Raw genomic sequence first — 17,345 nt, 5'->3', positions numbered from 1 at the left:
CCTTAAACGTGCCAGGATCCCATATGGGCACCAGTTCTAATCCCGGCAGCTCCACTTCCCATCCAGCTCCCTGCTTGTAGCCTGGGAAAGCAGTCGAGGATGGCCCAAAGCCTTGGGACCCTGCACCCGCATGGGAGGCCCGGAAGAAGTTCCTGGATCCTGGCTTTGGATCGGCATAGCATCGGCCGTTGCACTCACTTGGGGAGTGAATCATCGGATGGAAGATCTTCCTCTCTGTCTCTCCTCCTCTCTGTATATCTGACTTTGCAATAAAAATAAATAAATCTTTTTAAAAAAATGAATACAATAATTTTTAAAAATGAGTACAGTACTGATACACTCTACAACATGAATAAGCCTCGAACATATTCTGCTTAGAAAAGGGGAGGTAGGTAGCAAGCTCAGCAGTTAAGCTGCCAGCTTCTCATACTGGAGTTCCTAAGCTTGATACAAACTCTGGGTCCTAACTCCAGCTCCCCACTAATGCAGGTCCCAGGAGACAGAGGTCATGGCCCAAGCAACAGGGCTCCTGCCAGCCACACGAGAAGCCTGGACTGCACTTCTGGATTTGGGCTTCAGCCCGGCCCAGCTCTGGCCACTGTGAGCACTTGGAGAGTAAACCAACATGTGGGAACTCTATCTCCTTTTTCTGACTCTCAAATAAATAATATTAAAAAGAAATCAGATACAAAAAGTTTCATACTGTATATACTGTCATATAAACAATCACATGAAATATGCAAAGTAAGCAAATCCATTCAGACAGTACATTAAGGACTGCCAAGGGCTGGGGGAGAAGGCACTAGCGAAGCCTGCTGATGGATGAGAGCTTTCATTCTGGAAAGATGAAAATGTTCTGGAATTATACCATGGTCATGTGGAAAACTGTGAATGTATTAAAACTCATCAACTCATACATACTTTAAAATACTTTATTTTTTTTTAATATTTATAAGTCAGAGTTATAGAGACAGAAAGAGAGAGGGAAGAGTAAGAGACCTTGCAATCACTGATTGACTTTCCAAATAGCTGACATGGCCAGAACTGGACTGGTAAAGAAGATTGGAGCCAGGAGTTTCTTCTGGGTCTCCCACGTAGGTACAGGGACACAAGGATACGGGCCGTCTCTGCTGCTTTCCCAGGCATTTTACCCATGAGGTGGACTAGAAGTGAAGCAGCAGGGACTTGAACCGGTGCCTACGTGAGATGCCAGCACCACAGGAGGAGGCTTACCTTGCAACACCATGGTGCCAGCCCTAACTTACACAGTTTAAAAAGGTGACTTGTGTAGACATTGAATTATTATTATTTTTTTAAGATTTACATTAGTTTTTATTGCAAAGTCAGACATACAGAGAGGAGGAAAGACAGAGAGGAAGATCTCCCATCTGATGATTCACTCCCCAAGTGACCTAACAGCCAGTGCTGTGTTGATCCGAAGTCAGGAGCCAGGACCCTCCTCCAGGTGTCCCATGCAGGCGCAGGATCTCAAGGCCTTGGGCTGTCCTCTAATTCTTCCCAGGCCACAAGCAGGGAGTTGGAAGGGAAGTGGGGCTGCCGGTACCAGAACCCACACCCATATGGGATCTCGGCGCGTTCAAGGCGAGGACTTTAGCCGCTGGGCCACTGCAGCAGGCCCAGGAAATTACAAAAATTCATCCTGGACTTCCCTGCAGTGATTCCCCTACTCTCCCTTCCCACACTTCTCCACCTTCTCCACACTTTCAGTCTCATCCCTTAAAGCGCCCCTTTAAGAAGAGCCACCCTTCCCACCTCCTTGTCTTTGTTGCCACTGCTCCCTGCTGTCCTCCCATCTTTGCACACCTAAGTCCTCCCTGTCAGGCAGAGAACCAGAGGTCTAGTGTCAAATGCAGCCTACAGGTGGGCTGATGAGGGTGTTATGGTGGCTGCTTTAGCTGAATTAGTTACCGAGAGAGGATTTCACATAAGTACACACATTCCAGCTGCTGCCTATCCAAAAGCCACACTCCCCATCCATTCTTCCCTGACTCCAATTTCCTTCAATATTTGATCTTAGCCAAAAGACTGAGAAGCAGTGCCAGCTTCCTTCTAATCCTCAAGCAATGGGATCAATGGCTCAAGCAATAGGATCCCTGCCACGCACATGGGAGACCCGGACTGAGTTCCTGGCTCCCGGTTTCAGTCTGGCCCAGCTCTGGTCATTGTAGGCATGTGGAGAGGGAACCCTGGTTTTGCTCCAGAGTCTGCTGAGAGGAAGTGGACACACTCTAGCAGAAGAAACATTTTACTCTGCTCTCGGTTGTCGAGATTGGTCTTAAGGGCAGCTTTTGGAGTGCTCAGTACCCTAAAACACAGGAAACACAAATGGGCTCTGGCCATTTCACCAGGAAACAGGTGTCTTCTAAGCCAGAGGCCAGTTTACCATAAAGGTAATTGGGCTCAGGCTCCAGGGCTATTCCCCTACATGGCCCTCGGAATGTCCTAGGGTGGGTGGAGAAGCCAGATTGCAATCAGCAAGCATTTCTACCCAAACACTTCTGGAGCACATCTAAAGAGATCCAGGACAAAAGAATGGGAACAGCCAAAGGTCCGGTATTTGGTATGACTTCTTTACTGATTCTGCATAAATGTTGACTTTCATACTGAGTTTTCCACATAACGAATTAGATGACTCAGATGTCACAATTACAGGCAAGGATTTTAAAGTAGCTATTGTGACTGTGTTCAATGCTATAAAAGAAAACACGGTCATCTCATAACAGCTGAGACCCTGCAGATAGCCAAGTTAGAAGGTGTTCAAACTCCTGGTATAAATTAATATAATCTACATGCATTCTTCCATATTCATTTTAGAGTACTCATAACACTATGTAAATGGCTATTATACTGTATTGCTTAGGGAAAAATGGCCCCAAACATTCTGAACATGACCAATACAAACACAACCATTTTTTCTGAGCATCTTCGATCCACATTGGAATGTATGTGTGCATGTTGAACCCATGAATGTGGAGGGGTGACATCTCATGTTGACCAAACACAGGAAATATCAGCAAAGAAATGGAAATGATCAACAGAAAACTATTAACTAGGAGCTAGTGCGATGGTATGTCAGGCTACATCTCTGCCTGTTGTGTCAGCATCCTACATGAACACTGCTCTACTTCTGACCCTGTCTGTGGCCTGGAAAAGCAGTGGAGAATGGCTCAAGCGCTTGGGTTCCTGCACTCACGTAGCAGACCAGCAAGAAGCTTCCTAGCTTCAGACCAGCCTAGCTTCAGTCATTATGGTCATTTAGGAAGTAAACCAGTGGACCAAAAACTGTCTCTCTCTTTTTCCTTCTGTAACTCTGCCTTTTAAGTTAAAAAAAAAATCTTAAAAAATATATAGCTAAATGGGAATTTGAAAACTAACAATTGCAGTATTTGAAAAAAGGCTGGAAAAACAAGTTTTCTGTGCTGTACACTGGAAGGGTACACCATGGGGCTAGACATTGATCACAGATGGCCAGGTATTCAAAGGACACCTGACAGGAAATGTGGGCATCCTCTCCAGCCTGTGACTCAGTCCTATCTAGCGTGGAACATCCTGATAGACAGAAAGTACGAGAAGTGATGACTCTCTTACTCCCTTCTGCATTCTGCCTTGAACACTGTTGCCTCATGAGAACACATTGCTGCCTGGAGCAAAGGCAGTCACTTTGCAGCCTTGGGGGATTAGAAAGGCAGGCGGAAACGGAAGCCAGAGCCCTGATGCTACAGATCTATCTGCTCAACAGCCTAGCGGGGAACTACCTGCATCTGGAATTCCTGTCTCATCAGACAACAAATGACTGTGAGCTGGTCTTCATTAATACTAGTCAAGATATATCCTAACTAAAACATGCTTCTCTTGAAAATGGGGAGATCTGGCAGTACCTGGGTACATACACCTACTCCAACACTGGTGCACTCATCCCCTTTACACAGAGCAGGAAGTCTTCAATCTGAGGACACGTGGTTCACATAGATAACTGAATGCAATCCTCTGCCCCACAGATCTTTCCAGAAATGGCTCAATCACCTCCCTTTCTACAAAGCACTCCCCACTTCCTGCCCCCTTACCCCAGCTCCATCCAGGCAGCAGTGACTTCTCTTTCATTCCCTCCAACTTGGCCACAGGGACCACGCCTCCTGAATCCTGGAGACTCCCAGAGTATACCCTTGCAGAGTGAACAAACACTCCTTGTAGTGAAAGGCAATGCTCTTGAACAGCCCGCATCCCATTCTCCAAGCTCACCAGGAGTTCTGTGCTTTGCACTGGCAGCCAGTCCAACTTCTCCATCCAGCAAAACAATTCCCCATCCATACGCCCAGCCGCCACTGCCACTGGAGCACACACCCAGTAGTCAACACCCTGAAGCCGGGTGTCAGATGTGATCGCAACCCTTCAGCTCTCCTCTTGCTCAGAAAGCAGGTGAGGATAAAGGCGTCTGACTGCCCGAGACCCTTTGCACAGTGGCTACCACAAACTCCAGGGAAAGATGGATGTTTATAGACATCCAAACCTCCATGTTTCAGCTAAGAGAATGGTCAGGCGACTTGAAAACACATCACAGACCCTAGTGACATTGTACAGTCCCACCCCAAGACCTGTGCCCCTGAGCTGTCCATGCCCACAGGGAGCAACCAGGCTGCTGGCAAATCCTGAGGATTCGGACTTCCTTTGCTACCAACCTTGATTCTAACTTAATCGTAGATATCTTCTCTGGAGTGGTGCTTTCCTCTTCTTAAAATTTTTAATTTCTGGGCCAGTGCTGTGGCATAATAGCCTAAGTTTTCACTTTATGTGCCAACATCCCATACGAATGTCAATTTGTGCTCCACTTACAACCCATTTCCCTGCTAATGAGCCTGAAAAATTAGTGGAAAATGCCTTTGTGACAAGATGTCCTTGAGCCCCTGTACCCATGTGGGAGGCTTAGCAGAAGCTCCTGGCTCCTAGTTTCAGCTTAGCCACGTCTGTTTGTGACCATTTGGGGAGTAAACCGTTGGATGGAAGAGCTCTATCTCCCTTTCTGAAATTCTGCCTTTCGAATAAAAAATAAAATATATCTTAAACAAATTTTAATTTATCTACTTTTATTTTGTTTGAAAGACAGACAGGCACACACAGAGTTTGAGCTAGTCCATGATGAAACTGGTAGCCTGGTACTCAACCTATGTGGTTTCTCATGAGATGGCAGAGACTGAAAAACTTATGCCATGACTACTACCTCCTAGAGTGTGCATTAGCAGAAAGGTGAAATCAGAAGTGGAGCCATGATTTGAGCCCAGGCATTCTGATATGGGAGGTAGACATCCCATGAGGTGGCTTTAACTGTTGAAACAAACAGTTGCCCCAGTGACTGAGTTTTAGTTCAAGCTTCTGGTAGACTTTTTTTCCTGACACCTGTTGATTGATCTTAAACAAGTCTTGTTTGTTTGTTTGCTTGTTATCAGCTGTGGTAAAATACATATAATGTAAATTTTTCCATCTTAGTCACTGTGAAGTGTACAAATTAATGACATTAAGTACATTCATGACATTGTATAACCATCACTCCTAGCCATCTCCAAAACTCTCTCATCAGGGGCAGGAATTCACCCTAGCAGTTAAAACGCTGGCTAATTTGCCTGCATCCTATAAAAGACTCGGCCCCTGACTCTAGCTTCCTGCTAATGCATACCCTGATAAACAACAGGGGTTGGCTCAAAGAGCGTGAGTCACTGCCACTCACATAGCATACCTAGATTAAGTTCCTGGCTCTCAACTTCAGTTCAGTCCAGTCCTGCTCACTGTGACATCTGGGAAGTGAACCAGTGGATGGAAGTGCTCTTCTACTTGCTCACTCACTTTGTCTCCCCCTCTCCATCTCTCAAGTTAAAAAGAACATATTAAAAACATTTGCATCAGTTGAATCGACTCTGTATCTATTTAACCCTAAGGCCCCCATTCAGCCCCTCCCCAGTCCCAGATAAATATCATTCCATTTTACCTCTAAACATTTCACTACACTGGGTCCTTCCCACTTCCATGGATCATATGGCATATGCCCTTTTGTGTCTTGGTTATTTCATGCCATGCAATTCCCTCAAGCCTTGAGCGTTGCCTGTGTTGCAACACGTGTTGGAATTTTCTTGTGAAGAATGTTTCAATGTATGTGAATACTACTTGTTGCCTATCCATTCACCTACAGATGTGTGAGATGCTGCTGCTTTTTTTTGCTTTTTTTTTTTAAGATTTATTCTTATTATTTTATTTTATTGGAAAGGCAGATTTACAGAGAGAAGGACAGACAGACAGAAAAATCTTCCCTCCACTGGTTCACTCCCCAAAAGGCCACAATCGGCTTAACTGAGTTGATCTGAAGTCAGGAGCTTTTTCTGGGTTTCTCATGCAGGTTCACGGTCCCATGGCTTTAAGCCATCCTTCATTACTTTCCTAGGTCACAAGCAGGGAGCTGGTGGAAAGTAGAGCAGCTAGGACACGAACCTATGTCCATGTGGGATCCCAGAGCTTGCAAGGTAAGAATTTAGCCACTGAGCTATCACACCAGGCCTACGTGGGCTGCTTCTACCTCTCGGCTCCCAGGAATGTTGCTCCAGGTGTAAGCATCCAGGCAAGGCCCTGTTTCTTCGTGGCTCTGACCATCCATGACTTTTCCCCCATTAATCCAGATCCTGACCTTGGTATGCAATTCTCTAGGACAGGCTCTATGGTCCTGGGCAATGAACTACAGTGCCAGGCTGGGCTCTCAAATGATGTCCCTGGAAACACTTTCAGTGGTGGAGGGGGCAGGGAACAGGCACTGATCTGACCAACAGCATTCCCCAACCTCCAGCCCCCACCGGAAGGCAAATGAGGAACAATGTGGCCAGCAGCAAAGGCAAACAAGCCATACCCTGTGCGGTTGTGGAGGAGACACATAGCACTGCACAGAGGAGAGGAACAGCATAAGACAGGCCTCTGTTCCCCGAAAGGGCAGGCGCACCGCCCTGAAGAAGGCCCCAGGGGCTCCAATGGGCAGCCTAGGCTGCAGGGCCAGAGGTTACGCAAAGGGAGAGAGGAGGCCAAGACTGGCACTATTCAGCAACTTGTGAGAGGGACCCGTGGCAGGGATGGGCTGGGGGAGTCTGGAATGTTCTAGTCTGACAGATGGCCCCTGGCTCAGCCAACTCCTGAAGCAGAAGAGGCATAAAGTAACAGAGTTACAGGGCCAGGGACTCTCAATGCACCCTGTGGCTACGGGTATGGTTGGGTATGGTCGTTGTGTGCTGCAGGGTGGTGAGCAGACTACCAGTGCAGCACAGGCAGGGCCATGGGCACCCAGGAATCCTTCTCACCCTGTGCTGCTAGCCACTTTTAAATGGCTATATGATATTTTCTGGTGCCAAAATGTCTAGGTTTAGGTGCCAAGTGATGACAGCCTTGGGAAGAGCACAGTTGCTAAGGGGAAAATTAATTACTCCTGAGGAACTTTCAACATCTTAAAGGGTGCAGACAACTTAAGTATGTCCCCTTAAATGCCATGGCTGAGGAACAGATTCAAGCTTCTCATTACAGCCTAGACCCAGTTGAGGGGCTCGACTGTCGCTGGAGCAGCCAAGGGAGGTGCCCAGTGATGAGGAGGGGGGGTTTACCTTCGGGGCTCCCCCTCCCAGACGCCAACCAGAACAACTGCCTTCATTCAGGGAACAGGCTTAGCCCCTCCCAAACACACAGGTGCTTCCCGAAGAACTGTCCCCCTGCAACCCAGAGACTGCCCCAAGTGTGAACTCACATTTCTGGACTGCTCTGGGATCCCAGGAGACTATGAGGTCAGCCTGGACTTGGACATGGAGACCAGGTCTGAGGTCAGACCAAGGTGCCAATGAGCCGGCCAGCTCAGCTTTTTACAGACACTGGAGCCAAGGCTGAAGATGGCCCTGATGTCGCCATGGCCCTGTGACACAATGTCCCTACCAACATCCCCAGTATGCTGGGAGGTGCTGAGTGTGCTGTATGTACAGATACTGGGGGTGGGGACAGTCTCCACCTCGCACCCAAGTACTGACCGGACTGACAGAAGAGCCCATCCACACTGAGATCCCAGAGGAGGTCAAAGGCTCTTGAAGAAGTTTCTGGAGGCCATGTCAGAAGCTAAGAGGAAATAACAAAAACAGAAGCAGGTGAGCAGTGTCATTCCTGTGGAGTAATGGCAACCAATCTCTATTACCCCATGTTAAATAAATCCCTTTCATCCTGACAAGTCCACGTAGTAAAAGGTTATTGTCATTGTTGTCATCTTACAGATGCAGAAAGGTTAAGCAACTTCCCTTGGGTCACACAGTTAATAAGTAGCAAAGCAAGGACTAACAGCCAGGTCTGTGTGACATCTGGGTCCTTCTGCCTTTCACTGCTTGTGGCCACAGCCATGTCGCTGTAGGACAGAGGTCAGTGTAGAGGACAGAAAAGAACAAGCTTGCAACCACCAACTCTAGTCAGCTGGGCCCTGCAGTCTGATTCTTGAACCACTTCTGCTTGGGTGCCTTCATTTAAGTCATATGAGACCATTGGCTTGGAAAATCCTCATCTTGAGCACATATCAACAAACTCCCAACAACCTCAAATGATTGGAACCCTCGAGTCCTGGGGCCCTGTCTTGGGGGTCTGGGATACAGAGAGGGGATGCCACACAGACAAACAAGGGCACAGCACCAACCCACGACGCTGTCTTGCCTGGGGACACACAGACAAGGCCAGGCCCAGAGGTGGAGCTCCTGCCAGTGGCTGGCTACCCCTTCTCCTGTGCATGCTGACAACAGCCGGCAGTAGGGGTGCTGTAGGCAAACCCCCACCACCCTTTCAGAGACTGAGGTGTTGATTTCCCAAGCGAATGAAAGCTACTCCTGACCTTGGAGGGAGCACCTAGCCCAAGATCATCACATTTCCAAGTGCAGCCTGTGTCTGATAACAGGCTGATGTTGGGGGTCCAAGAACCTGAAGTCACTACCTCAACTGAGACGACCTCAAAGGACCACCAGCTTCTGGAGACCCTCCTACTCTGGCCTAGCTCCAAGACTTTCTGAGGCCCCTCTCTGCACTGCCTCTCCCTCGGCCACATCTACTGCCTTTTCCGTCACAGCCAGGCCAACTGGAAGCCTCCAATACAACCTACAGGAAAGCCATGGTCTCAGAATCCAGAACTCTGCCTTTCTCCTTCCTCTGTGAACTTCTTGTAGCTTTTATAGCTGAACACTTGATTTTTTCCACCAGAAACAGAAATTCACTAAGGACATCTCTTATCCTCTTGTATCCATCTTCCCAGGTGACACGCACTCACAAGTACACATGAGGTGGACAGGCCCACAAAGTCAAGAACACTGAGGTTGAAGCCTGTCACCTCAACTCACGAGAACACCTACTGGAGCCCCTGGGAGGATGCAGCAGGACCAAGACTTCAGGGGAACTCAGCACGTCCTTTCAGAGAAAGCAGGCAAATGGGCAGCTCTGGAGAGGACAGACTCACCCGTTCCTAGCTCCTACAATGGATGGCAGCTGTACATGAGGGACTGCAGCCCTGCTGACCCAGCTGCCTTTGATGGGATTGGACCACTGAACCCTATCAGGAAAACCACATTCTCTTCCTGGGGAATTCAGATTTGTGAGCATGGCCTGGCCTTACTTGGCCAGGCATCCTGGTGAGGAAAGAGAAGCAGAGGCCTGTCCCAACATCCTGATGCTTTTCCATCCTGGTTCCAGCTTCTCCTGAGCCCCAGCCACATCCCTGTCCTGGGGTCCTACAAACCGCTCCCATACCTATATGTACTCTGGCACCTAAGAATCCCCTGGCAGATGCAGGAAGCCCACATGATTTCTGCCTCTTGCTTCTGAAATCCACAGAGTATACTCCCCGGAGATCTCCTGAAGCTGCCTGTCCTCCTCTCACTAACCTGGCTTTAGCCATGGTGGGAGAAGAGGCTTGGCCCTCGTGCCCACAGAATGTGAACTTGGGACTTGGTGATGACATCATTCCTTGCAGATGATGCCAGGTCCTGAGTTCAGCCATGGGCAAGGCAGTCCACAAAAGGTTGCCTACTTCACTTCCGCATGGCACCATCAACCCCACTGGACAGTGAGAAACTGAGGCATGAGGCAGATTCTGAGGAACATGCCCAAAGTGACTGAGCTTGCACCTTGTCTATTCAGCCTCAAGGCTGGGTTGGGGACAGGGAACGGGTTGGTGGTGGGGGACTCTGGGGCCGCAGGACCTCATGAAGACTGAGCCACCAGACAAAGGGCACTCCATGCTGTGTCAGGGTCACACAAGGCCCCTCTGTAGATGCCCTCTCAGATGGGCTCTTTGTGCCTCCCAATGCCCAATTGTGTGCTTTGTCATCTGCTGTGCAAGCAGCAGAGAGAAGCTGCACTGGCTGGGGTGCAGAATAATGGGCACACTGTTCCCTGCTGCTTACCATCCACTCCCACCAAGCCATGGGGGAGAGGCGGGGGAGAAGGATGGGAGATGGGGCACAAGAGCCTCAGGAGCCTGGGGTCTTTCTCCTCTGTGACAGGCACCAGTGCACAAGAAGGCTCTGTCCGGAAGGTGGCCAATGTGCTGGGGGGGGGGGGATGACTTCCTTGAATCTGTCCTTCACTGTGGCTCTCATTTACAGCTGGGGTCCAGGCTCCAACTGGCAGCAACAGTTATTAGCTGTAACTTGGGAACAGCCCATTGCCAGGCCAGCCAGCACCCTCATGCCAGGCATTCAGATCACAGCAGCTGGTTCCTGGGCCATCCCTGCTGGTCTCTCACTTTCTCTGCCTCAAAGCTGCAAGCCCTAAGCAAAGCAGTTATTCCCCACTCAGGCAAAATGTTACAATGGATAGCCAGAGGAGAAGATACTGGGGCAGGCATCTCTACAGTTTCAGGGTTCTCTGGCTGACAGAGAATTGCACGAGTGGGAAGCAGGTGCTCAAATCCACCAGTACCCTTGGCTTTTAAATTTGTGCACACTCCCACCCACCTCAGGGTGTTGCCTGTGGACTAGAGGACCCTGACTCCTGGGTAGAAGAGAGTTTTGACACAATATAAGCCTTTGTGAGGAAGCATGCAATAGTCAGACCCCCAGTGCACTGGGAGCACCAGGACCCTATGGAAAGCTAGGCTGGGCTTCCGGGTGACAACACCCCAGGAGGTGTACACTGAAGGGGAGGCAGAGGCTGAGGCCACACCTAAGTCCCCTAGAATGAACAATCCATCCGCTTTCTTCTCTCAGGCATTACAAGAAAAGGTTAACGCCCAGCTCAGCCCCTCTCCTACAGCCTGGTTGTGGCTATGAGGCTGCAATGCTCCCGCCACCTAGCGGTGGGTTTGGCCCTCACCTGGAACAGCCAGCGCAGCAGGGGCACTGGGCAGTCACTTCTGTGCAGGTAGAGGTTGCTCAGCAGGCCACTGTGTAGAAAGGACAGCTGCTGGAATGGCGGGGAGCTGGGGGACAGAGCGACAAGGTTAGTAAAAGTCCATAGGAAATTCTCATATCTCAGCTTGTCCCAAACGCTAAGGGCAAACAGGCTTTTCCAGTCCTCCACATGAGGTGTCTTCATCAGAGCAGCCTACTTACTGTAAGGGCTTTTCACGAACATTCCTCAGGTTGTGTGTGTCTGCGTGTGTGTATGTATGTGTTTTTCTTAAATTTATTTTTTTATTTCAATGCAAGAGTTACAGAGAGTAAGGCTGACAGCAAAAAAAGGGATCTTCCATCTGCTGGATTACTTCCCAAATGCCTGCCATGGCCAGGGCTGGGTCAGGCTGAAGCCAGGAGCCAGGAACTCTATCCGGGTCTCCCATGTGGGTGGCAGGCATACAAATACTTGGACCACCATCTACTGCTTTCCCACGTGCATTAGCACAGAGCTGGACTGGCATTTGAACCAGCTCTCTGAAATGGAGTGTCAGCACTGGCAGTAGCAGCTTAATACACTGCACCATGTCAGTTCTGTATGTGCTGTTTGATGGCCTCTGCTGACTGGTGCTCCAGTGGTCATTCTAGAGGGACTGGATGAAGTTGCTCACCTTTCCCAACTCCTGCTCATGGCCAACCAGACAGACCAGATGGGTGGGATGCTTTGCTGCTTTCTCTTCGTTTTAAAAATCCTTAATCATTTACAATTTTTATGGACATGTAATATTTGGGAGGTTTTACACGGGACAGTGCAGTATTGCAACAATGCATAAACTAGTCAAGGCAGGCCAACAGCAAGCCTTCCTACAGATCCTTATTTTCTGTGTTTGGAGGTACCAGCTCTTGGTTCTCCCTTTCAATGGCCAGATCCACACAAAAGAACACTGCAGGGCCTGGTGCACTAGCCTAGTGGCTAAAGTCCACATCAGGATCCCATATGGGCACTGGTTTTTGTTCCAACAGCCGTGCTTCCCATTCAGCTTCCTGCTTGTGACCTGAGAAAGCAGTTGAGGACAGCCCAAAGCCTTGGGACCCTGCACCCGTGTGGAAGATCTGGAAGAAGCTCCTGGCTCCTGGCTTCAGATCAGCTCAGCTCTGGCCATTGCAGATACTTGGGGAATGAATCAGTGGATGGAAGATCTTCCTCTCTGTCTCTCCTCCTCTCTGTATATCTCACTCTCCAATAAAAATAAACAAATCTTTTAAAAAAAAAAGAACACTGCAGATACTGTTTTAACATCCTGACCCTAGATGGAAATTTCCTTGCTCAACCCAGTCTCTTCCTCTTTCTCCTCCTCTTCCTTCCCTTCCCCCACCCCTCTTTTTTTTTTTCCTTTTTAAAAAGCAATCCTACTTCAATCTGCTAGGAACGGAACACTCCATAGCAAAGATCATCTCAGCCAAGCTGCTGTCTCCTTGAGTATGTCCAGGCAATGTACAAAGTATGTGTGTTTTCTTCCCCAAGTCATTTGAGTTCAGAGGAGAAAACAGCTTTGTTCCTGTGCTTATGAAGTTTACTGTTCACAAACAGACCTTGATGTGTGCATCCAAACACGTGTGACGCCCAGGGCTGCTGGCACACTCCACTCTGCCCCACGTGCCTGGTCACATGGGTGTTCTCACAGAACTGACCCTGAGATGCAGGCTTTTAAGCACATGCACAATAGCCAAGTAAACAAAGTCTGGAGGGCCTTGCAAATTGGCAGGACCCCAGCAGAGGCCATGTGGCAAGGAGGCCGGCACTCCAGGGGCACTTAAGAGATTCTGGCATGGTGCAGTGGGCAAGGGGAGGGCACCCTGCCAGTGTCTCAGTGGGGCGGTGGTACAAGTCCCCATTGGCTCAGAGCAAAGCGTCTGTACTGGCAGCTTTATGTGAGATACGCCCTTGGGTTGCAATGTCTCCCTCCTGCTAGGCAGCTCTTACAGCACAGCTTCTGCCAGAGAAATGATTTGATCCATCTGCCTCTGCGTTCATTACTGCTGAGCTGCGTTTCATCTGGCAGCTCTCAGGAGAAAGGGAGAACCAGCAGAACCTTGGACCTGCTCTGCCTCAGAGTGAGCGAGTGGCTTTCAAGGAACTCTACACAGGGCTCAGTGAGCTATCTCCTGTGTAGCCCGGGTCCTGAGCCAGTGCGTGTGCTTGCTCGGTGCCAAGGGAGTGCTGCTTCACTTCCGCTGAACCACAGGAGCCCTCCACCTGGTGGTCACCAAGGTAACCTCGGTGACCTCAAGCTTGCTGTACTATGGGAATAGTCTCGTTCGTGCGTGCGCAGACACTGCTGTGACTCAGAGCACAGTGGCAGAGAGGCAAGTGGATGGGAAGCTCGAAAAGCTGTGGGTGATTCAATCAGATGGTATCAGATTTACAAACACCCGTGCCGTGTTTCCACATCAAGAAGACAGACCCTGAGTCCGGATGGGTGCCTTTGCTCATGGCTGCGCTGATGTTGAGGTCAGAAATCATGCTGAGAATGCCAGAGGACCTTGGAGTGAGAAGGAGGAAGGGCAGCAGGTGCCACACAGGCCTAGCTGGGTGTGAAGCGCCCAGCTGTCACCCCTGACGATCCCAGAGAAGGGAGGCTCCCGCCCAGGTCTTTAGCTATGAATGGAGATGAGAGGAGGACAGGGAGCAGCCACAGTCAAGAGCACTGCTAATCCCTAGCCACGACAGCAATGACAGAGGGCAGATGCCTGCCTTCCCCGCCCTGCCTCCCCCTTAGTGCCCACTAGAGCAGAAGCAAGGAGGGAAGGAAACTGGCCCCAAAGGGGAAACACACAAACAGGAGGCACTGAACTGGGGACCGGCTTGCTGGGCTCCTGGAGCTGCACAGCTCCAGCCTCCTCCTTGACATTTCTGTCCCTGACAGAGTCCAGGGAGGATTCTTCCAGCCTCTCCCTCCTCATCTATTTGATGGGCAGCAGTCCCAGAGGGCACAGTCTCTAAATGCCTTGGGATCCCAGTGATGGCAGGAGGATAAACACCGAGCATAGTTATTTACATAGGCTCTGTTGCCGGCCCTCTGCCAAGTTATTCAAGTCAAAGTTTGATACAATGCCTCAGCAGAACATAAACAAACGGCCAGTGCTTTGCTCCATAACCCCTGCCTTTTCTCTTCTACATTTCTTTTTAATTTTTATTTAAAACACACACACACCCCACTTCTGATGGGAGAGAGACACAGAAATAGAGTGATTCACTGGCCCGTTCCCTTAATGCCTACAACAGCCAGGGTTAGGCCAAGCTAGGGCCAAGAGTCTAGCAACTCCATCTGCGTCTCTCACATCAGGAACCCAAGTCCTCCAGTTATCACCTGCTGCCTCCCAGAGTTCGCATGAACAGGAAGCTGGATGGAAAGCAGAGCCAGGTCTCAAACCCACATACCTGAGGTAAGATTTGAAAATCCCAGGAAGGGGCTTCACTGCTATGCCAAGTGGCTACCTGTTACCAATTTTTCTTTCCTTTCTTTTAAAGAGACTTAAATACTACCTTGGTAACAAGCCCGTATTGCTGCCCTCTCTTGCTCTTCCTTCATGTGGACACCGGCAGCCAGTACAAAGTTTCAGCCTACACTCCAGACTAGCCAGATATGCCTCAGCTGCACTTCATTCTGGGATGACAGGTGCACAAGAGCCAGTTAAGCCAACAAAGCTCCATCTCCTGCCTACCCTACCTGCTAGAAAACTGCAGGAATACCCAGCCTGGACTTAGAGCTGTGGGGGAGCGCCTGGTCCGCATACCAGCAGGTAGCAGATAAACCCACCTGAAAAATTTGGGCCCCAACACACCTAAGAGGCCCTGAAGGAACTGGTGACTATTTAAGCAGGCAGAAGTTTGTATCTGCCCTGAGTTGTACTGTTTTGGGTTTGGGTCCTGACTTACGCTCTTGTAATCAGCAATATTTTAAGGCCTGCTGTCAAGGGAGTTGGGAAGAGCTCAGCTTTGGTTTCTGGAAACTGACCTGAGGTCATACATTCTGCCCTGTGATGGATGAGAATTGGTCACCTGGGCCGTCTCCAGCTGCACATGAACCTGTGTAGGTCCATGGAGAAGCCACTTGGACTCAGACACCAAGTCTATGGATATATGCTGTGCAATCTTAGAAAAGTGTCTCATGTAATCTGTATCTATATTTTGCATTTGATTTAGAAGAAGAGAATTGACTTGTCTCCCTCTATTGATAGAAATGATAGGTGTTCACTGTAGGAAGAAATTCAGAGGAGGATGAGGAAAATAAAAAGCTACCAGTTGGGCCTGGCACAGTAGCCTAGCAGCTAAAGTCCTTGCCTTGCACGTGCCAGGATCCCATGTGAATGCTGGTTCTAACCCTGGTGGTCCAACTTTCCAGTAAAAATAAATCTTAAAAATAAAAAGTTAACCTTAATGGGTACAAAGGTAGCTTTTTTTTTTTTTGGTTAAAGATTTTATTTTTATTGGAAAAGCAGAGAGGCAGGAGAGGCAGAGAGGAAGATCCTCCATTCACTGGTTCATTTTCCAAATGCCTGCAATGGCCAGAGCTGAGCTGATCTGAAGCTGGAAACCAGGAGCCTCCTCCAAGTTTTCTACATGGGTACAGAGTCCCAAGGCCTTGGGTTGTCCTCTACTGCTTTCCTAGGCCACAAACAGGGAGCTGGATGGGAAGTGGAGCAGCCAAGACACTAAATGGCACCCATATGAGATCCCAGCATGTGCAAGGTGAGGATTTACTCACTGAGCCATTGTGCTCGGCCTGGTTAACTTTTTATATGGCAAAATTGACCCAACTGTTTCTTAAGGGACATAATCAAGGAAGGCAAGTGTTGTGGCACAGCAGGTTAAATAGGTCTTTGATGTTAGCATCCCATTTGAGCACCAGACTGCTCTGTTTCTGATACAGCTCCCTGATAATGTATCTAGAAAAGCAACACAAGATAGCCCAAGTACTTAGACCCCTGCCACCTAGGCTGGAGGGCGTCCCAGGCTGGAGGGTGTCCCAGGCTTCTGGCTTCAGCCTGGCCCAGCCCAGGAACACTTCAGGAGTGAACCAATGGATAGAAAAACTCTGTCTCTCCCTCTCTGAAACACTGCCTTTCAACTTAATCAATCAATCTCAAAACACCGAAACACCCTGTCCCCATGTTTCTAGCTGAACTGCACCAGCTCATGTCTCAAAGACTTCTATTGCTTCCACCCCCAAGCCTTGTGTCTGGACTAGAAGTCCTTGGCACAAACAGGAAACGAAAGATGACCCAAGGTTAAATGGTGACCTCCAGGAAGTGGCCTTTACCCACTGCCCTGTGGGAACCCCGGAAGGTGCAGTGGGTTGGGCACTTTTCCAGCAAGCATCCTGCAGCTTTCTGAATGCTCTAGGCAGGCACTGGCATCACCTCCATTGCACAGTGTGAGCATATCAGAGGGAAGGGGGGCTGGATTCCTTACACCCGGGAAGCTGGGCGGCCACCTGGCCCCATTTGGCAGGGCTGCTCTGATCCCAGGTCATCATTCTATGGGTCATCTCATCTGTCACTCACATCCTGCGTGCCAGCCAGGCCTGCAGAAAGCCTGCTGTCGGCACAGACCTGCACACCACAGCAGCACAGGAAGACACCTTCCTTTTGCTCTCTTCTGCTCCATCCTTTGTGTCCCTGCTTCCTCCAGTTTCACTATTGTCTTTCTTTTCCCTTCACTGTTTTTTTATTTTTAAGGATTTATTTTTTATTTTTTTTTATTGGAAAGGCAGATATACAGAGAGGAGAGACAGAGAGGAAGATCTTCCGTCCAATGATTCACTCCCCAAGTGAGCGCAACAGGCCGATGCTATGCCGATCCGAAGCCAGGAGCCTCTTCCGGGTCTCCCACGCGGGTGCAGGTTCCCAAAGCTTTGGGCCGTCCTCTACTGCTTTCCCAGGCCACAGGCAGGG

General features: G+C 49.4%; 1 protein-coding gene across 1 annotated transcript in view; it reads right to left on the bottom strand.

Annotated features, from left to right (window-relative positions):
- Positions 1-17,345, bottom strand: part of FAM178B (family with sequence similarity 178 member B) — a 108,646-nt gene that overhangs the window by 68,395 nt on the left and 22,906 nt on the right. Inside the window, exons 7-8 of the mRNA XM_040993348.1 lie at positions 11,368-11,473; positions 8,058-8,142 (exon numbers count right to left, since the gene is read on the bottom strand). Coding sequence (XP_040849282.1) covers positions 8,058-8,142; positions 11,368-11,473 — 191 coding nt within the window. The remainder of the gene's footprint in view (positions 1-8,057; positions 8,143-11,367; positions 11,474-17,345) is intronic.

The sequence above is a fragment of the Ochotona curzoniae genome, unplaced genomic scaffold (genome assembly GCF_017591425.1).
Source record: "Ochotona curzoniae isolate NIBS_2020 unplaced genomic scaffold, NIBS_Ocur_1.0 contig_883, whole genome shotgun sequence".
In the NCBI taxonomy this organism is placed as follows: domain Eukaryota; kingdom Metazoa; phylum Chordata; class Mammalia; order Lagomorpha; family Ochotonidae; genus Ochotona; species Ochotona curzoniae.
This window is presented reverse-complemented; position numbering and strand designations above follow the sequence as displayed.